The sequence below is a fragment of the Trichomycterus rosablanca genome, chromosome 18, assembly GCF_030014385.1.
Source record: "Trichomycterus rosablanca isolate fTriRos1 chromosome 18, fTriRos1.hap1, whole genome shotgun sequence".
Classification (NCBI taxonomy): domain Eukaryota; kingdom Metazoa; phylum Chordata; class Actinopteri; order Siluriformes; family Trichomycteridae; genus Trichomycterus; species Trichomycterus rosablanca.
The window spans coordinates 12642095-12664033 of NC_086005.1; the positions used below are offsets into that span (position 1 = coordinate 12642095).

Here is a 21939-nt window from a genome sequence, read left to right on the forward strand (position 1 = left end):
ATTTCTGTATTCGTCCTTCCTCTACAGTCATTTTTTCACTGATACATTTCCTGTATTAGTATTTCCTACAGGACTGTTGCCTTATCTCCAATGAGGCAATTAAATACAAGGCTAGTCTTTATAGTTTAATGACCTTTATATAATTGCCATAGAGAATCCTTGTATCTAATTGGTTGGCAGGTGTGTTTTTGTTATGATTAGCCGGATTTGAAGTAGATGCAGTGAAAAATTCGATTATTGCACTTGAAAAAATCTAACCATGTTGGAGTGTAATTATTATAATTAGCATTAATAACAGTGATATTAGACTCACACAGCTCGCTATCACATCACTGGGAACTGGTCTCGTGGATATATAATGGGGTTGTATATATAAAATTTTTTAAAACAATTAAAAAGCAGTTAAAAATCAATAAAAAAGCAATACCGTATTCCTTAGCGAGTTCAGTAAAGGTGCATTCACATGAGAAGCGGCAAAACTGCTTTTGAGCTGACTGTATCATTGTTTCAAAAAGTGTAAAACATGACGTTAAAATCCTAATAAACAAGCAAGCAAGCAAACAAACAGCACCACGGTTGGGGACACTGGGATTCGAAACTCACCTCTAGTCATGGCCTGTAAGGGTGTCTTTCCAAAAACAAAATCTAACTTGAGCGTATTCGTTGTTTTCGAATCTCAGCTCTGCTAACTGGCAGGCTGGGCGCCTGCATGGGTGGTAGCCAGATGGGGATTCCTCATAACTGATGCGGTTACGACCTCTGCTGGCTGATTGATGGCACCTGCACAGAGACGAGGGATAATGCGTTGATCAGGGTGTGGCTCTCCGTACACAACGCTGATCCGCATATGAACTCGCCTCGTGCAGGTGAAAAGATGCAGTCGGCTACTGCACACGTGTCGAGGGGGCGTGTGTCAGTCTCGGCTCTCCTCAGTCAGGGTGGAGGTCAGCATCAGTATCCAATTGGGTAATTGGATATGCTAAAGTCGGGAGAAAAAAGAGGAGAAAAATGCATAAACAAAGAATAAATAAATAAATAAAATAACTGGAGCGTATGGAGGTTTGGCTACACAGCATTAAGAGGAAGCCACCCTGAACTTCCATTCCTCTCCCTTATAGTCTTATATAGGTTATTACTTTTTATATCCTTTGGGGCTGTATCCTATATGACTGCTTATTAACAGGCTGTTTCAATGGGTTTTATTTCCCATAGTGTTAATTATTACATGGCTTATACAAATAGGCCTTTTACTTACAGTGCCATATATTTTCTGAGGTATTTGTTATAGTGCAATTTCTTTAGGCTATTTGTTATAGTACTATTTCTTATAAGGGTATTTTATGTATCTGTTTTTCACAAGGTTATTTATGTATGGCTTTTTCTATTGGGTATTTTCTGTAGCACTATTGAACTAGTTCTTATAGTTATTTCTTGTCTTCTATGAGGCTATTTGCTGTATCTATATTTGCTATAGAAGCAAATAGCTATATGTTATTTTCTATATCACTTTTATGGGATCTAATATTGGTTGAAATTTATTCTGTTGTACTGTTTCACCACATAACTTTTATTATTGCACTATTTCACCCCTGACTTTCCTTTTTTTATATTTGCAGCTCATATCCTTACTTCCTATCTCTCTTTTTTCCCTTTCCTCGTGTATGTGTGTGACAGTTTGCAGGACATGGTGACTAAGTATCAGAAAAGGAAGAACAAAAAGTGAGGACCTGAATTTCCTTCTTTTTTCGTTTGTTGTGGAGATGATGTGGAGCTGACCGGATGATGAGCATGCACTACTAATTCATATATCAGATGCATGTTGAGTGGTACTAATGAAACCGTTGAAACGTACATACAGCGCCGGTTTCTGGCTCCATTTCTCATACGTTTCATGTCTGAACAGCGTCATCCATTATCCATTCTAACTCATGCGCACGGGCTTGACAACTCATCACGTCCGCCTTGTGTGTCTTTTCATGGTGTTCAAGCCTCATTGCATTTGATTTCTGAATGCTGAGTTTTTTTAGTGTAAATAACTGAAAGATGGCTGTGAAGGCTTGGTTTGTGTTGTTTCTAGTGACTGCGCCTGAATTGGGAATATCTTTATCTATACGCTATAACCATAAAAATCCATGACAATGGGGTAATTGATTTCCAGATAAATCATGAGTCAGAATGTAAAGGCCACATCAGATGCTATTTGTGCTCAAAACACCAGAAACATTAAGCATTTTCAATAGTTGTGTTTATTGACTGTAGCTCATGACATCTTTGCATCCAAATACAGTGGGCTAGTTTGACTTCACCCATTAGACAAACCACAAAAAGGAAAAAGGGAAGCCTAACCACCTCCTTGTTTCTACACTCACTGTACATTTTATCAGCTCCACTTACCATATAGAAGCACTTTGTAGTTCTACAATTACTGACTGTAGTCCATATGTTTCTCTGTATGCTTTGTTAGCCTCCTTTCATGCTGTTCTGTAATGGTCAGGACTCTCCCAGGACCACCACGGAGCAGGTATTACTTAGGTGGTGGATCATTCTCAGCACTGATGTGACAATGACATAGTGCTGGTGTGTTAGTGTGTGTTGTGCTGGTATGAGTGGATCAGACACAGCAGCGCTCCTGGAGTTTTTAAATACCGTGTCCACTCACTGTCCACTCTGTTAGACACTCCTACCTAGTTGGTCCACCTTGTAGATGTAAAGTCAGAGACGATCGCTCATCTGTTGCTGCTGTTTGAGTTGGTCCGTGGTCACAGGACCCTACCCACGGGGCGCTGTTGGCTGAATATATTTTTGGTTGGTGGACTATTCTCAGTCTAGCAGTGACACTGCGGTGTTTAAAAACAACATCAGCATTGCTGTTTCTAATCCACTCAAACCAGCACAACACGCACTAACACACCACCACTCTGTCAGTGTCACTGCAGTGCTGAGAATGATCCACCACCCAAATAATATCTACTCTATAGTGGTCCTGGGAGAGTCCTGACCATTGAAGAACAGCATGAAAGGGGGCTAACAAAAGGATGTAGAGAAACATATGGACTACAGTCAGTAATTGTAGAACTACAAAGTGCTTCTATATGGTAAGTGGAGCTGATAAAATGGACAGTGAGTGTAGAAACAAGGAGGTGGTTTTAATGTTATGGCTGATCGGTGTAAGTATAAAGTACACGTAACACTGTTTTATGATCAAAGTCAGTAATAAAACTCAAACTTTACCGGTTCATGGTCAGATGTAATGCAGTAATCAACAAAAACAGATCTGCCAAGAATTTAAAGCTGAGTGTAAGGTATGGTGGTGGGAGCATCATGACCAGGGCATTACACAGTATTAAAAGAAACATGAATAAATTGATTGTACTGGGATTTATAAAGGGAGAATTTAATCTTACCAAGAAAGTAAATCAGGGCATTTTTAAAAGGCAACAACTTCAAATATAATGCATAAATAGCTCAAGACTGTTCTTGGAATAAAAAAGGAAATGTAAATGTATATATGAGATTTCAATCATCTCCTGACTTATATGTATGAAGAATTTTACCCATCAGATGAACCCTCATAACCTTATAAACATCAGTTATATGAAATAGTTTCTCACAGTTTGCCCAGATTGAGTAAGGCCCTTTCTTGTTTTCAGCATAACTGAGCCTGTGTGCACAAAGTAAGGTCCAAGATTTGGGCATAGGAACTTCAGTGGCGTGTACAGAGCCCTGACTTCAACCCCTGACTTCAAATGTTGATTAATAAATGAGGCTGTTATAGCTGCAAGGGGGTTTCAACTCCAAATGAATGATCATAGTTTGAGATTTTATGTGTTATATTTATAGGTGAAAAGTCCAGTTTGAGGAATTACGTGTGCACATTTGAAGTGGAAGTATATTAAGTAACAGGAGGCAAAGTGTGCAGAGCACAATTTATTTTCAGTCATTAAATGGTGATGTTATTATGAGGCTGTAATGCATATTAGAGCTGCGTGGTTTGATTAATGTTGTGCATGCTAGAGGATAATGTAGCGTGGGACTTGGGTGTGGATGACTGAGCAGCACAAATAAAGGGGTGTGGGGGGGAGTGAGGGTTACATACAGAAGCTTTAATGATAAATGTAATTGAGTGAAACAGAAATTTGTAACCAGTAGAACTACAGTGTCAAAGCTGATTAATGTCCAGATCTGAGCTGGTCATGTGTGTTTGATGTAGCCAAGGAGCTCTAAACCAGTATAATGTTTTTATGTGGTCTATTTAGTAATAGAACAAATGCTTTTTTGTGATGTAACTAGCAACACAGTGCACATTTAACAAGCCAAATTCTTTAAATAACACTAATGACCCAGAATATAATGAAACCTGATCGTCAGCTTCTTAGACGGGCGGCACGGTGGCTCGGTGGGTAGCACTGTCGCCTTACAGCAAGAAGGTCCTGGGTTTGATCCCCAGACGGGGCGGTCCGGGTCCTTTCTGTGCGGAGTTTGCATGTTCTTCCCGTATCTGCGTGGGTTTCCTCCGGGAGCTCCGGTTTCCTCCCACAGTCCAAAAACATGCAGTCAGGTTAATTGGAGACACTGAATTGCCCTATAGGTGAATAGGTGAATGGGTGTGTGAGTGTGTGTGTGTTTGTGCCCTGCATTGGACTGGCGCCCCGTCTAGGGTGTTACTGTGTGCCTTGCGCCCATTGAAAAGCTGGGATAGGCTCCAGCAATATCAGGATCAGCCATAACATTAAAACCGCCTCCTTGTTTCTACACACACTGTCCATTTTATCGGCTCCACTTACCATATAGAAGCACTTTGTAGTTCTACAATTACTGACTGTAGTCCATCTGTTTCTCTGCATGCTTTGTTAGCCCCCTTTCACCCTGTTCTTCAATGGTCAGGACCCCCGCAGGACCACCACAGAGCAGGTATTATTTAGGTGGTGGATCATTCTCAGCACTGCAGTAACACTGACATGGTGGTGGTGTGTTAGTGTGTGTTGTGCTGGTATGAGTGGATAAGACACAGCAGCGCTGATGGAGTTTTTAAAGACCTCACTGTCACTGCTGGACTAAGAATAGTCCACCAACCAAAAATATCCAGGCAACAGCGCCCCGTGGGCAGCGTCCTGTGAACACTGATGAAGGTCTAGAAGATGACCAACTCAAACAGCAGCAATAGATGAGCGATCGTCTCTGACTTTACATCTACAAGGTGGACCAACTAGGTAGGAGTGTCTAATAGAGTGGACAGTGGTAGGACACGGTATTTAAAAACTCCAGGAGCACTGCTGTATCTGATCCACTCATACCAGCACAACACACACTAACACACCACCACCATGTCAGTGTCACTGCAGTGCTGAGAATCATCCACTACCTAAATAATACCTGCTCTGTGGTGGTCCTGTGGGGGTCCTGACCATTGAAGAACAGGGTGAAAGCAGGCTAAAAAAGTATGTAGAGAAACAGATGGACTACAGTCAGTAATTGTAGAACTACAAAGTGCTAATAAGTGGAGCTGATAAAATAGACAGTGAGTGTAGAAACAAGAAGGTGGCTGATCGGTGTACATGTCCTTTATGAATAGATAAAGTATTGTTATAAATTATAGTGCCACCTTTAAATTCTTGTTATATAGACAGTATTATGGGAATGCTTACGCTTCATTCATTCAAATCAATCATACTGCAGCACAGAGAGGAAGCATCAGTATGGTGATATTATTTGTATCAGCTTTCTGAATGTTATAATAGGAGATTACAATTTTTTCTGATATCCTCAGTCAAAGTTATTCAATTCTGCTTCTTTGATCCCGGCAGGAAAGTAATATCTTCTGTCGCACTGGAGCTTTATTAGATCATTTTACTATTTGTCTTGCAAATATTTAAGCTCTGTGTTCTACGCTGTTAAACTGAGATGTCAACCCTGTACAGACCTGTATTCTAACTGTTCTGTAGTCATGTTAAATACCCACTGCTTAAGTTACCTAGTAAAGTGGATTTAAACAGACACAGCTGAAATACGCATAGGTCCTCGCAGTCATCCCTAAATCAGACATGATAACTGATTTTAGAATGTCTAAAATCTGGGCTTTTGTTGTAATGAGATTCTATGAGATTCTAGACAGGAGAGATGGTTGGCAGGTGGGAGAAAACATGATGATTCCCCCTGCAGAATCTGAATGTGTTTGGCCAGAGGGTGGGTAATGGTGTATAGAGACACAATGGCTCGGTGTCAGATCTCGCTCCAGGCACCAACATATCAGAAATCTCAACAAACATGGCAGTATTTCACCCTCTTCTCTGTTGGAGGAACAGGAGAAAAGTGATTCCTGCCCTTATTCCGATAATGCCTTATAAAACAGCTGGATGACACCAATATCGCATGACTTTTTTTAACATTGTGGAATTGTCTCATCTTTACAGTTTATAGGATTTAACCAGAGAGGTTCAGGCTCCTAAACATCATCCTTTAAACTAAAGCATCCAAACCACCAGTGATTCTCACACATAAATAAATAAGAGTGTAAATAAATTAATTAAGTAGAGTCATTTATAATTAAAGCAGTTTTTGATGCTTAGGCTCTGTGATGAAACAGTTAACAGCTTTGAAGTTCACACTCATATAGCTTCAGTGAAGCTTCTCTGTACAGAAATTAAAAAATAAACGTTTATTACATTTTCTACAGGTAAACAGGTGCATAGGAAACAGCTGGTGCTATAATGATAACATTTAAAAGATGGATTACCAATAGGATCAGTTGTTTATGAGCAAGAGGCATCAAGGTTTGCTACTTTGAGGGGAAAAAAGCAAACAGACTCTTAGTTTTTGGGAAATTTAGGGATTTTTACCATCTACCATCTACAGTCCTATAAGTTATTGAAAGATTCAGAGAGTATGGAGAAACCTCAGTGTGTAGAACACAAGTCTGAAATTTTTTTATTAAATGTTGCTTCTTCAGACGGCAGATGTTAAAATCCAGAATGTTGGTGTTAAATATATCACATGGGCTTGGGAATACTTTACTTCTCAATAAACGTAGTTCATGACTGCATCAACAAAAGGTGATCAAATTTTACTATGCAAAGCAGAAGCCATACACTAACAACCTAAGAAACAAATAAAGAAATGCCACCAACTTCTCCAAGCTCCAGCTCATCTATGATTGATTGATGCGTGGAGTTATGCACTGTGTTCAAAATACAGCTTTTTATAGGTAACAGGCACATCTGTGAAGGCATCATAATGCTGCAGGATACATTTAAGGTGGAGCAACATATGCTGCCATCTAGATTATGTTTTTTCATATACTTGCAGGTGAACTGGTAACAGGAGTGTGGGAATCATGTTTGCGTATAAAGGGTCTTTACAAGCAGTGGTGACCATGGACTGAGCTGAGGTCTAGTATCAAGCACAATGGTGACCATGGACTGAGCTGAGGTCTAGTATCAAGCACAATGGTGACTATGGACTGACTATGGACTGAGGTCCAGTATCGAGCACAGGTCTAGAGCTGAGGTCTAGTATCAAGACTGAGCTGAGATCCAGTATCAAGCACAGTTGTGACCATGGACTGAGCTGAGGTCTAGTATCAAGCACAATGGTGACCATGGACTGAGCTGAGGTCTAGTATCAAGCACAATGGTGACTATAGACTGACTATGGACTGAGGTCCAGTATCGAGCACAGGTCTAGAGCTGAGGTCTAGTATCAAGACTGAGCTGAGATCTAGTATCAAGCACAATGGTGACTGTGGAATGAGGTCTAGTATCGAGCACAGGTCTAGAGCTGAGGTCTAGTATCAAGACTGAGCTGAGATCTAGTATCAAGCACAGTTGTGACCATGGACTGAGCTGAGGTCTAGTATCAAGCACAATGGTGACCATGGACTGACTATGGACTGAGGTCCAGTATCGAGCACAGGTCTAGAGCTGAGGTCTAGTATCAAGACTGAGCTGAGATCTAGTATCAAGCACAATGGTGACTATGGACTGAGGTCCAGTATCGAGCACAGGTCTAGAGCTGAGGTCTAGTATCAAGACTGAGCTGAGATCTAGTATCAAGCACAATGGTGACCATGGACTGAGCTGAGGTCTAGTATCAAGCACAATGGTGACCATGGACTGAGCTGAGGTCTAGTATCAAGCACAATGGTGACTATAGACTGACTATGGACTGAGGTCCAGTATCGAGCACAGGTCTAGAGCTGAGGTCTAGTATCAAGACTGAGCTGAGATCTAGTATCAAGCACAATGGTGACTATGGACTGAGGTCTAGTATCGAGCACAGGTCTAGAGCTGAGGTCTAGTATCAAGACTGAGCTGAGATCTAGTATCAAGCACAGTTGTGACCATGGACTGAGCTGAGGTCTAGTATCAAGCACAATGGTGACTATGGACTGAGGTCTAGTATCGAGCACAATGGTGACTATAGACTGACTATGGACTGAGGTCCAGTATCGAGCACAGGTCTAGAGCTGAGGTCTAGTATCAGGACTGAGCTGAGATCTAGTATCAAGCACAATGGTGACCATGGACTGAGCTGAGGTCTAGTATCAAGCACAATGGTGACCATGGACTGAGCTGAGATCTAGTATCAAGCACAATGGTGACCATGGAATGAGCTGAGGTCTAGTATCAAGCACAATGGTGACTATGGACTAAGCTTAGATTTAGTATTATCAGATTCTCAAACCGTGTGCATATTTTAGTTTGCTGGAGCAGTGGTGGCTCAGTGCTTGAGGTACTGGACTAGTAATCAGTGGGGAGATCTAGTATCAAGCACAATGGTGACTATGGACTGAGGTCTAGTATCGAGCACAGGTCTAGAGCTGAGGTCTAGTATCAAGACTGAGCTGAGATCTAGTATCAAGCACAGTTGTGACCATGGACTGAGCTGAGGTCTAGTATCAAGCACAATGGTGACCATGGACTGAGCTGAGGTCTAGTATCAAGCACAATGGTGACTATAGACTGACTATGGACTGAGGTCCAGTATCGAGCACAGGTCTAGAGCTGAGGTCTAGTATCAAGACTGAGCTGAGATCTAGTATCAAGCACAATGGTGACCATGGACTGAGCTGAGGTCTAGTATCAAGCACAATGGTGACTATGGACTGAGCTGAGGTCTAGTATCATGCACAATGGTGACCATGGACTGAGCTGAGATCTAGTATCAAGCACAATGGTGACCATGGACTGAGCTGAGATCTAGTATCAAGCACAATGGTGACCATGGAATGAGCTGAGGTCTAGTATCAAGCACAATGGTGACTATGGACTAAGCTTAGATTTAGTATTATCAGATTCTCAAACCGTGTACATATTTTAGTTTTCTGGAGCAGTGGTGGCTCAGTGCTTGAGGTACTGGACTAGTAATCAGTGGGGAGATCTAGTATCAAGCACAATGGTGACTATGGACTGAGGTCTAGTATCGAGCACAGGTCTAGAGCTGAGGTCTAGTATCAAGACTGAGCTGAGATCTAGTATCAAGCACAGTTGTGACCATGGACTGAGCTGAGGTCTAGTATCAAGCACAATGGTGACCATGGACTGAGCTGAGGTCTAGTATCAAGCACAATGGTGACTATAGACTGACTATGGACTGAGGTCCAGTATCGAGCACAGGTCTAGAGCTGAGGTCTAGTATCAAGACTGAGCTGAGATCTAGTATCAAGCACAATGGTGACCATGGACTGAGCTGAGGTCTAGTATCAAGCACAATGGTGACTATGGACTGAGCTGAGGTCTAGTATCAAGCACAATGGTGACCATGGACTGAGCTGAGATCTAGTATCAAGCACAATGGTGACCATGGACTGAGCTGAGATCTAGTATCAAGCACAATGGTGACCATGGAATGAGCTGAGGTCTAGTATCAAGCACAATGGTGACTATGGACTAAGCTTAGATTTAGTATTATCAGATTCTCAAACCGTGTACATATTTTAGTTTTCTGGAGCAGTGGTGGCTCAGTGCTTGAGGTACTGGACTAGTAATCAGTGGGGAGATCTAGTATCAAGCACAATGGTGACTATGGACTGAGGTCTAGTATCGAGCACAGGTCTAGAGCTGAGGTCTAGTATCAAGACTGAGCTGAGATCTAGTATCAAGCACAGTTGTGACCATGGACTGAGCTGAGGTCTAGTATCAAGCACAATGGTGACCATGGACTGAGCTGAGGTCTAGTATCAAGCACAATGGTGACTATAGACTGACTATGGACTGAGGTCCAGTATCGAGCACAGGTCTAGAGCTGAGGTCTAGTATCAAGACTGAGCTGAGATCTAGTATCAAGCACAATGGTGACCATGGACTGAGCTGAGGTCTAGTATCAAGCACAATGGTGACTATGGACTGAGCTGAGGTCTAGTATCAAGCACAATGGTGACCATGGACTGAGCTGAGATCTAGTATCAAGCACAATGGTGACCATGGACTGAGCTGAGATCTAGTATCAAGCACAATGGTGACCATGGAATGAGCTGAGGTCTAGTATCAAGCACAATGGTGACTATGGACTAAGCTTAGATTTAGTATTATCAGATTCTCAAACCGTGTACAGATTTTAGTTTACTGGAGCAGTGGTGGCTCAGTGCTTGAGGTACTGGACTAGTAATCAGTGGGTTGTCAGTTCATGTCGCAGCACCGCCAAGTTGCCACTGTTGGACCCCTGACCCCTGATTCCATCATAATTCCAAGTCACTTTAGATAAAAGCGTCTGCTAAATGCTGCAAATGTATTTTTACTTTTCCTTTAATGCTTGTCAATAAGTCAGTGGTGCATAAAATCTAAAGAATTGCCAGTACGTGTTTTTCCTTTAGTCATCATCCTGCAGTGTCTTTTATGCGAGTTATTGCCTTGTCTGAGGTGCATGACATTACACAAGCCTCAGTGACTATTATTAGAAAGACACGGCGACAGACAACCATTAGCACTGGTAATTGGTGCCTTCAAGGGTCAATTTTCTTTCTGTTCTGTTTCACTCTACATCTCAACTTATTATATATTTAAAACATGAAAAGGAAATATGCAGGTACATTCATATTTATAGACAGGACTATTTAGTGAATCTTATTCATCTATGAGCTGCTTTAGATATTTAAAATATGCAAAGCCCTGTAGCACTGGTGTCTGTCGTTTTATGCATTGCAATTATGAGGAGACTTTTTTCATGCAAATGCTTTCAGTTAGGCAGCTGATTTAAAAAAAAAAAGCAGTTTTAATACAGTTAAAGTCCTTAACTGTATTAAGTAGGTAAATAAATTAAGCTTAAATTTTCAAGGTGTTCTTCATATTCTACAACAATTGTAATCTTTCTTTCATTTTCATTTCACTTTCATCAGCTACTTCATCCTGGTCAGGGTCGTAGAGTGTCCAGTTTCCCCCCATGTGGACACCTGGCCGGCCAATAGCACCTCTGAGAACCGGGTTTAAACCTTGATCTCAGCTGTGGTGGGCTAGTTGCTAGTGTAACAGACCGCCATGCCAACCAAGTGTCTGTGATCTTTATGTATCTCCTTATATTTTGTGATTCTCAGGTACTACTTCACAAATAACACAAATTATTAGCACACAATGAAATGTATTTCTCAAATAACAACATGCACATTGTTGAAACAGTATTTTGAATAATCCAGACCAGGTAAAGGCAGGGCTAAATTGGTACAATGAATTATTTTTTGTTTTTAATAAAAGGTTGCATTATATAATCACATTTATTGTAAGTGTAAAACCTATTAATTGCAAATATTTGCTGTAAGGCATGATCTGGAGTTGTTTACATCTGTAAAAAATAAACACAAAACACTAAATGTATATAAAATTAGATGTTTTTTCCTAAGAAAACCAATAAAATAATTAACTAACAGAATTGCATGCATGAGTTTAACAATGTTACAAGGAATGAATCCAATCGTTTGTTTAACCAAACACTATAATGATTCATCTCGTCGATACTGTCTCTCATACTGCATCTCACATCCTGCTTTTTCTCCACAGTGATGATGACTCGGACATGGACTCAGAGGTTGAGGACCGAGTGGACGGGGTGAAGTCATGGCTCTCAAAGAATAAGGGCTCCACCAAGAACCTATCAGATGAGGGCAGCATGAAGGCCCCCAGGTCTGTATGAAGCACCTCTCACTGGTTATTACAGCACCTGAGCTGGAAATGATAGAGTCAGTGTCCTTATCTTCCCCTTCATAAAGTACAGTGGAGGAGATGAGGAAAAGTTGGGCCTTGTGCTACCTGAAGCTGTATGAAATAGCAGGGGGCTATTTCACATGATTATTGTCTCCCTGAAGCATATTACAGCTAAGGTGGATAGAGAGCAAAGGCATCTGCTACAGTAAATAGATGTCTCTATGTCTATGCTATTACTTATGACTCTTAAACTATCTTTTCCCATTTTTTGTTTATTTAAACACCTATTATAAGTGTGCACTGTTTGGGTATAGCATCATTATATCATTATAGGAACACCAGTGACTAGATATTATTCATGTGATTAATCATTCTCAGCACAGCAGCAGCACTGATAATATAATAGTTTCTTAATTAAGTGTGGAATTGGAAGGTTTGTATTAGGCAGGTGTTGATTTTGAAGATGCTAATTGCTAATTGAGAGCTAAAGGTTTAACACATGTATTGTGAATAAATAAAATCAAAAAGCAAACAAACAAAACAAAACTAGTACAGTGGTACCTTGAAACTCAACGTCAATTGGTTCTGGGAGTGGTTGAGTTTCAAGGTATTCTTCCCATAAAGATGTGTGTATATGCGTATATGTATAAGTATATGCGTTCCATGGTCCCGTGGACTTGCATGTATTTTAGGCTTATGTAAAATGTTGGGGTTGTTTTTGACACTTACACACTGAAAACAACACAAATATAATATAAAAAAGCATACAATTTCTCAGAACCCCGAGCTGTAACACAAGTTTAAAAGTGAAACAGGAGGAAAATCCAGCTAAACACAGATACACGTGGACGCTTTCAGAGTGAATCTGACGGTTATTCCACACTTTGATGATGTATTACCGCACCGCTCAAGCAAAGCGCTGAACAAAGCAACTGTTCATTGTTAACTTGAAATTAAATAAATACATTTTTAAAAAACAAACTGAACATGTCGAAGAGTGTTGAGTTTTAAAGATTTAGAGTTTAGGGGATGTTGAGTTACAAGGTATTACTATATTTAATTGCACATTTTTAAGCTAGATTAGTAATATAGGTAATTTATGAGTGCCATCTGAGAACCTATGATCTGCTTAATAAGTGTTAGATTATTCACTTAAAGCTAATTTACTGTTAAATCTAGTTTAATATTTTATGTAATAATTAGGGCTGTCGAAGTTAACGCGATAATAACGCATTAACGCGATTTCAATTTAACGCGATTAAAAATAATAGTGCCGTTAACGCAAATTCTAGTTAATGTTGAGACTTGACTGGTAGAACTACAACGCTCGGTTACATTATGTTAACATTATGTTAAAACAAACATTTTAATGTCGGACTTGCCACCGTTTTTCATTTGCGGTTTGTTAGCATAATGTAACCGAGCGTTGTAGTGATGCACTTATAAAGAAATAAATACACGCTATATTCACAAGTTGTCGGGAGCAGAACACTTTTATTAACTTATTCTGTTAAGGTACCAAATACCGGAAAGCTGAGTCAAGCACGTTAGTCCATGAACTATGGAAGCCCCAAAGGGTCAAAACACACTCACTTCATGTAGAAACGGCCATCAAACCATTGTCACAATACAACCACAGAAAAGTCTGTTACAATAACTACGCCTTATCCCACCTAAAGCACCGCTGATCTACAATGTTTGCTGATGGAGAAATTCTAAACTACAATCTGACATTTACTGCCTAGTACAGTGTATCACAAAAGTGAGTACACCCCTCACATTTCTGCAGATATTTAAGTATATCTTTTCATGGGACAACACTGACAAAATGACACTTTGACACAATGAAAAGTAGTCTGTGTGCAGCTTATATAACAGTGTAAATTTATTCTTCCCTCAAAATAACTCAATATACAGCCAATAATGTCCAAACCACCGGCAACAAAAGTGAGTACACCCCTAAGAGACTACACCCCTAAATGTCCAAATTGAACACTGCTTGTCATTTTCCCTCCAAAATGTCATGTGATTTGTTAGTGTTACTAGGTCTCAGGTGTGCATAGGGAGCAGGTGTGTTCAATTTAGTAGTACAGCTCTCACACTCTCTCATACTGGCCACTGAAAGTTCCAACATGGCACCTCATGGCAAAGAACTCTCTGAGGATCTTAAAAGACGAATTGTTGCACTACATGAAGATGGCCAAGGCTACAAGAAGATTGCCAACACCCTGAAACTGAGCTGCAGCACAGTGGCCAAGATCATCCAGCGTTTTAAAAGAGCAGGGTCCACTCAGAACAGACCTCGCGTTGGTCGTCCAAAGAAGCTGAGTGCACGAGCTCAGCGTCACATCCAACTGCTGTCTTTGAAAGATAGGCGCAGGAGTGCTGTCAGCATTGCTGCAGATATTGAAAAGGTGGGGGGTCAGCCTGTCAGTGCTCAGACCATACGCCGCACACTACATCAAATTGGTCTGCATGGCTGTCACCCCAGAAGGAAGCCTCTTCTGAAGTCTCTACACAAGAAAGCCCGCAAACAGTTTGCTGAAGACATGTCAACAAAGGACATGGATTACTGGAACCATGTCCTATGGTCTGATGAGACCAAGATTAATTTGTTTGGTTCAGATGGTCTCAAGCATGTGTGGTGGCAATCAGGTGAGGAGTACAAAGAAAAGTGTGTCATGCCTACAGTCAAGCATGGTGGTGGGAATGCCATGGTCTGGGGCTGCATGAGTGCAGCAGGTGTTGGGGAGTTACATTTCATTGAGGGACACATGAACTCCAATATGTACTGTGAAATACTGAAGCAGAGCATGATCCCCTCCCTCCGGAAACTGGGTCGCAGGGCAGTGTTCCAGCATGATAATGACCCCAAACACACCTCTAAGACGACCACTGCTTTATTGAAGAGGCTGAGGGTAAAGGTGATGGACTGGCCAAGCATGTCTCCAGACCTAAACCCAATAGAACATCTTTGGGGCATCCTCAAGCGGAAGGTGGGGGAGCGCAAAGTCTCGAATATCCGCCAGCTCCGTGATGTCGTCATGGAGGAGTGGAAAAGCATTCCAGTGGCAACCTGTGAAGCTCTGGTAAACTCCATGCCCAGGAGAGTTAAGGCAGTTCTGGGAAATAATGGTGGCCACACAAAATATTGACACTTCGGGAACTTTCACTAAGGGGTGTACTCACTTTTGTTGCCGGTGGTTTAGAGATTAATGGCTGTATATTGAGTTATTTTGAGGGAAGAATAAATTTACACTGTTATATAAGCTGCACACAGACTACTTTTCATTGTGTCAAAGTGTCATTTTGTCAGTGTTGTCCCATGAAAAGATATACTTAAATATCTGCAGAAATGTGAGGGGTGTACTCACTTTTGTGATACACTGTATGTGAGTGAATAAAACTCCCTTACAGTTTTCTCTTGTCCCAGCAGTTTTTAACATCAGTACATTTAGCATAAAATGTGTTCACCATTTTAATTGTAACATTTCACATAAAAATCCTTGTTTTCTATAACATTTACACAGATTTTTTTTAATGCGATTAATCGCGATTAACTATATGAAATTCTGAGATTAATCGCGATTAAAAATTTTAATCGTTTGACAGCCCTAGTAATAATATTTCTGTAAATTTTTAACTTGTCCGTGTAGATAATCATGGAACTTTTTTCTAAATGTTTCTAAATAAAAATAGTTAACATTTACATTTACAATTAATCATTTACAGCCCTTAGATATTTCTCTGTTCACAATATACAAAGCCAATTTAATCTAAAAGGTTAAAATTTTAAGATTTTTTCATGTTTACGAATATTTGCTTTTCACTTAATAACGCTCATTTATTTGCTGCATAAAATTAATGCATTTTAACATTTAATAGTTGTTTTTGATAATTATTGGTGAAGTATTATCCAGCTAGTTCAGGCGAAAGTGGTGCATAGAAGGCACATAAAAGCAAAAAATGTCCTTGTCTGGGCACAGGCAGAACTAAACTGGCATGTGTGGTATATATATATATATATATATATATATATATATATATATATTGTAAGTGGAGAAACAAAACTATTACTTGTATTATCTACACTGCTTGATTTAGGTTTGATTTAGGTATTGGACTAGTAATCACAAGGTTGCCAGTTCAAGCCACTCCACTGCTAGGTTGCCAACGTTGGGCCCTTAAGCAAGACCCTTACCACACATGCCAGTTTAGTCCTGCCTGTGGCCTGACAAGGTTTTACAGAAACATAAATTCTGTACAGTATTTAAAATGTTGTTTGATAATAAAAGTAGTAACAGGTTTATCTTGATCAGGATCAGGATTACAGGGTTAATATATATATATTGCATTTTATTGTTGTGAAAATATCAGATTTGGCATAGTGGCCATAAAAAAAGCATCTTATTGAAGAAATGGCTCAGTTGGCACTGCTATGCTGGGAATGATGCACTAGCTAAATAACACCGTTTCAGTGACGGTCCTGAGCTGGGCTATTTCTGTTGCTGAGTGAAGTAAAGGGGGGCTGACATCAATGTAAGGGATATTAAGGTAAGGTTTACCTAAACAAATTGCATTCATATAGTGGGTCTTGCTGAAATAGCTGTGCAAGGTAGGTGTACCTTATAAAATGGCAACTCATTGTGATCAGTGCATACTTTTATTTGTAGTTTCTCATTATGTTTATTTCCATTTTCTCATTTCTAAAGCTTGAAATACCCTAATGCAGCAAATGCTGATGTCAAAGACATAAAAGAAGGGAAAGAGGGTAAAGAAGGGCAGGAAGCAAAAGATGGCTATAGAGATGGCAAAGACACAGTACAAAGTAGGTCAGTCTCTGTGATGAGTTCACTTAGCTACAGAAAACGTTCCAACCTAAAGGACTCCATTGGAGGAACCGGGGATGAGAGTTCCCTCTTTAGTGCGCTAAAGGAGCAACCAGACTCCCTGGATCGCTCATCGCTCCGCAAAGCCAAGAACAAGTCCAATGATAAAGCTGGAGAAGATTTTGATGACCGGAGTTCTGTTATATCACAAGCTTACTCTGAGGCTACCAGCAGAGCCAGGAAAGGTCTGGAAAGGCGTTGGACCAAGAGTAGCCCAGAATTCGACAAGGAGTCTGTTATTTCCAGCAGAAGTTCTGTTTGTCGTGGACTGGACCAGGACGATGTTAAGTCCACAATGAGTGGCTACAGCCTTCGCCGGAGCACTTCATGGATGGATGATGGTCGAAGCGACTGTGGGTCAGTGGTCAGTCCCAGCTTAAGTCGCCGGTCTAGAGGACAGAGTCCTGGAAGCGCAAGCCTCAGCTCTCGGACCTCACTGGCTCGCAGCAGCCGGCTTAGCGAGTTTGATCTCAACTTGGGAGATGATGATGATGCTAAAAGTGTGGCCTTTAGCGAGGGTGGTATCTCGACCTACAGTCCTCGCTCTCTGGCACGTAGCCTTTCTAGTCCCACTCGGAGTCACTCTGCTGAAGGAGAAGCTCTGGACAGTCCTGATGTGAAACCAGTCGGCCATCGCAACTATCTGGACCCTGATCTGGAAAAAGCAATCAATGAAGTTCTCAGCTTTAAACCGATCAAGTTCAAGCGGCGCAGTCTGGAAGACTCGGATGAAGATCAGGAAAAGGATGGACCAGGTGAGGATGACAGGAAAAGCGTATGCAGCGTGAGAAGTTCCCTGCGAGACGACGACGATGATACCGGTAAAAGCTGGAGATCATCCAGTCTTCAGCGCTCTGCATCTGGATCTGCAATAGACTACGGACGATCCTCAAGCAGTTTAAGTTCTCGCAGCAGGAGTAGCAGTCAGAAATCCAGGAAAAAGAAAAGCCGAGATTCAGAATCAGAGAGCTCTTCGGGTAAGGAACACAGGAGGAGCTCAAAGAAGAAAAGCAAGAAGAGATCTAAGAAAGGAAGGAAGAAGGAGAGTGAATCAGAATCGTCCGAATCAGAATCTTCCGACTCATCCTCCAGTTCCAGCTCGACTGTCTCCTACCGAAGTTCAAGCAGTGTCAAGAAAAGCCCAGGACGAGGAGCACTGGGATCAGACGAGGAAAGAGATCCAGATGGTCTGGCAGAGGAGAGACCTCTGAACAAGAAGGAGGAGAAGAAGAAGAAAAAGAAAACGGACAGTGTTATGATGAAGTATCTCTACAGGCCTGATAGTGATTAAAACAGGCAGCAGGTGACTGGACGAGCAGCATGGTGTCTTACTAACACACTACCCAGCAACTGTGTGCCTACTGACAGACCACAGGATAGTTTTCACCAAGGCATTATGACTAATCATAACACGGCATGCCTGTAGACCGTTTTCTCTTCCACCTAGCAAAACTCTTTAACATTATAGTCTGATCTTGAGTGAAAAAGCATCGTATGCTTGGCAAGCTTGTTTTTTCTCCCCTCAAGAAGGCGGGGCCCATTGCCTAATTTGCTTCTTTTTTAGAGCACATTTTGTTGTGGGAGCTCCGTGGGTGCAAACACACATGCTAATTCACACTGAAAGGCCAGTGTGATAAATGACTCAGCTATAGCAAAACACTGGTGCTGTAGAAGTTAATTTACCAAGACCTTCTTGGCAGTTGCTGTGCTTCCTGAAGATATTCCGCTAGTCCTATTTATAACTTTCATATCTAGTTTCTACTTAGATTAATACCGGGTATTAAGGATGACTGTGAGGATGTGAAACCCATAAGGGAAAAATCATATTTGTTTCCCTTTTTACTATATATTGGGACACAATATATGGTGGCATTGTGACAAAGCAGGCACTGTTAATGATGCAGAGGGCCTGGGTTTGATTTTCACCTCTGACCTCTGACTACTGGCATACCATGTTGATGTATCTAGGTGTGATTTTAAACAGTACTACATTTTCCTTCCACCTTTCCAACAACAGGCTGTGAATTGGCTACTCTTAACCGACACTAGCTGTAAATGAATAAGTGACTGATGCTGAACTGGCTTTCTGTGCATGGTGTGGTCCGAAATTGCATACTTAAACAGTACATACTAGATTGGAGGCAGTACACACTGCTCGGCTGGTAAAGCAGTAAGCTCCTTTAGTATGCAAGTGTGCAGTATGCAGTATGCCTCGTACGTACTACGTCAGCCATCTTACCAACGTCACGTGATGCATGTCACATCGCCACAGTTATAACAATTTTACAATCAGACCAAATTAATTCGTTCTCCACAGAGCTACTCATAACGTTATTCAGGGTTGTACTTAATCATAACATTTTTATTGTTTGTCTTACTTTGCTTTCCGCCATCTTTCTTCTTCGCTATGAACGCCGTTGCAGCTCCAGTTAAATTATGGGATAGATTATCAGACCACAAGTGTGTTTGCACCACTGTGTTTTCATACTCAAAAATGACTGCCCAGGCAGTAGGTCATCCGGGTACTTTTTGCATACTGTTTAATGAATACTACGTATTCGGACACACTACCCGCTCTCGCGTACTGCTTTCGCGTACTGTTCAGTACGAAAGTATGCGATTTCGGACATGGCCAATGTTTTGGACATACTGTGAATTACAGAATTACTATTCTAGTAGAGTTTGGAATTACTATAGCCACTTTATTGAATTAAACTTGCGTACTAGTATACCTCTAGCTTATACTCTATAGCTCTTAGCTTTAATGTGGTGATATACCCAGTCAGCTATTATTACTTGATATGAAAGTAGATAATTGATAGTTGATTTGCTAGTAATCAACTTGTTAAATAGCATGTTATGGGATTGTACCATTATTCCATCCACGTAAATGGCAAATGTCTGAACATCACTCTTGTTATCACGCTACGGTTATTGCATTGACCTACTTTGACACATAAGCCTTCTGGATAGTGTAGTACTGTAGTACATTTACATTTTCAGCATTTAAATCCAAACGACTTACAATCAAGACTGTATACATTGCAAGCTATTGAGGGTTAAGGGCCTTGCTCAATGGCCCAACTGTGGCAACCTGGCAGTTGTGGGTCTAGAACCAGGGACCTTCGAGCTACTAGTCCTATACCTTAACCGATGAGCTATCACTGCAGTAGTGGATGTTTATGGCCTGTGAACATTTCTAGTCCATTCTCACTTTCTATTTTTTCTTGAATACCACCTAGTCAGGGTTGCCAGATGGTGGACCAGAGGTGTCTTGGATACTTTAGCATCTATATAGCCCTAACCCTACAGCAATTGGACTTACTTATTAAATAACTCTGCTTATTAGCGTAACAATCAGGCTTAAACCAGACAACAAACACCTGACAAACCCCAAAAAACTATTATATTTTTTCTTCACTCAGTATGAATGTTACTCACCAGTTCCATTTTTACTATATGTAACCGAATTTGAATTTGTTTAATTCAAAGAGTCTCTCCTAGCACATGACGGTCACCATTCTGGGAGCCAGTCACCCCCTTTTCATGAGCTGGGGCAAATGTCATATTATCAGTGTACCTTGAGAAGGCACTTGTCAGTACACATGAGCTTCAGAGTGACCCAGCATGATCGATGGGGAGACAGAAATTGCATATTAATTAACCTGAGACCAAGTCCACTCAGCACCCAGCACGCAGGCATGGTCCTGTCAGGGCTCATACTAACAAGTGAAAGTGTTCTTTGGAAGTCAGCTCCCAGCTACGTTACGTGTTCTCAACATTTAACTAACAGGTTTAACCTTTGTGACCCATTTTGCATTAAGCTAATCTAATAATACCTATTTTCTGTTTCCTTTTTCAGCCCCCCTGTCTACAGGAGACACCTGATTAATAAGGTTGAGGAAGAGAAAGATCTTCAGCAGACCATTGTTGCTGATGGTCAAACCAGACTTTCAGAGACCACAGCGTAGATCTGAACTGCTGCTCGTATCAACACAGGCACTGGATCTGTTGAGCTTGAACAAGCCCAGTTTTCCCCACATTGTGACCTAAACCTTAATATGTCTGTTGTGCTCTTGGATTTTAGTCAAATCATAGTGTATATGATTTCTGTTATTTCATTTGCAGTCTAAATTATAATGCAAGGACAACAAAGAAAGTTTGAAGTGTGCAGTAAAACCACTGCCTCTAAGTGTCCTCATTTCTACTCTGAAGTCCTAAATCACCTTCATCAGCCTGATCTTTTTATATCAGGGTTATTATCTAGCTATGCTAATGCTCAGGCTAAACATCTGGGAGTATAAAATTATCCTAATAATACATTATATCATGCTTTTTAGCAGCCATTTCTTAACTTTTTTTTTAATAGTTAAGGCTTTGATTCCCATGTGTCATCCTCATAACACCTGCAACATCTACAATTGCATCTATTGCATCATTTAATTGTGTGATTTGCCATTAAAGATTTTGTTTGAATGATTGTGTAACCTATGGTAGTTCTAATAAGACTAATATACACGCTGCTCAGGTGGTGCAGCGGTAAAACACCTGCTAGATCACCAGAGCTGGGATCTTGAATACATCGTATCGAGTCTCAGCTCTGCCTGCCGGCTGGGCTGAGCAGTTACATGAACAACGATCGGCCCGTTGTTCATATAGGGGTGGGATATTAAGCCGGACAGGGTCTCTCTCATGACTGATGCAACTACGACCTCTGCTGGCTGATTGATGGTGCCTGCACAGAGACGAGGAAAGAGTGCGCTGATCAGGGTGTGTGTCTCCGTACACAGTGCTGATCCGCTTATGCACTTGTGAAGTGTAGGTGACGAGATACATACTGCTGCTGCCCACGTGTCGGAGGGGGCGTGGGTTAGCTTTGTTCTCCTCAATCAGAGCCGGGGTCGGCATCAGTGGAGAGGAAG

At 41.2% G+C, this 21939-nt stretch overlaps 1 protein-coding gene across 3 annotated transcripts in view; it reads left to right on the forward strand.

The window, feature by feature from the left end:
* Nucleotides 1-21308, forward strand: part of LOC134332138 (unconventional myosin-XVIIIa-like) — a 115149-nt gene extending 93841 nt beyond the window's left edge. Inside the window, exons 39-42 of one of the 3 annotated variants that reach the window (XM_063013625.1) lie at nt 1675-1719; nt 11985-12107; nt 16841-18320; nt 20880-20961. In XM_063013625.1, the coding sequence (XP_062869695.1) occupies nt 1675-1719; nt 11985-12107; nt 16841-18308 (1636 nt within the window). In that variant the 3' untranslated portion in view covers nt 18309-18320; nt 20880-20961. Of the gene's footprint in view, nt 1-1674; nt 1720-11984; nt 12108-16840; nt 18321-20879 lie in introns of all 3 variants that reach the window. The other 2 variants (XM_063013626.1, XM_063013624.1) reach the window with 2 other exon arrangements.
* Nucleotides 21309-21939: the final 631 nt, after the last annotated feature.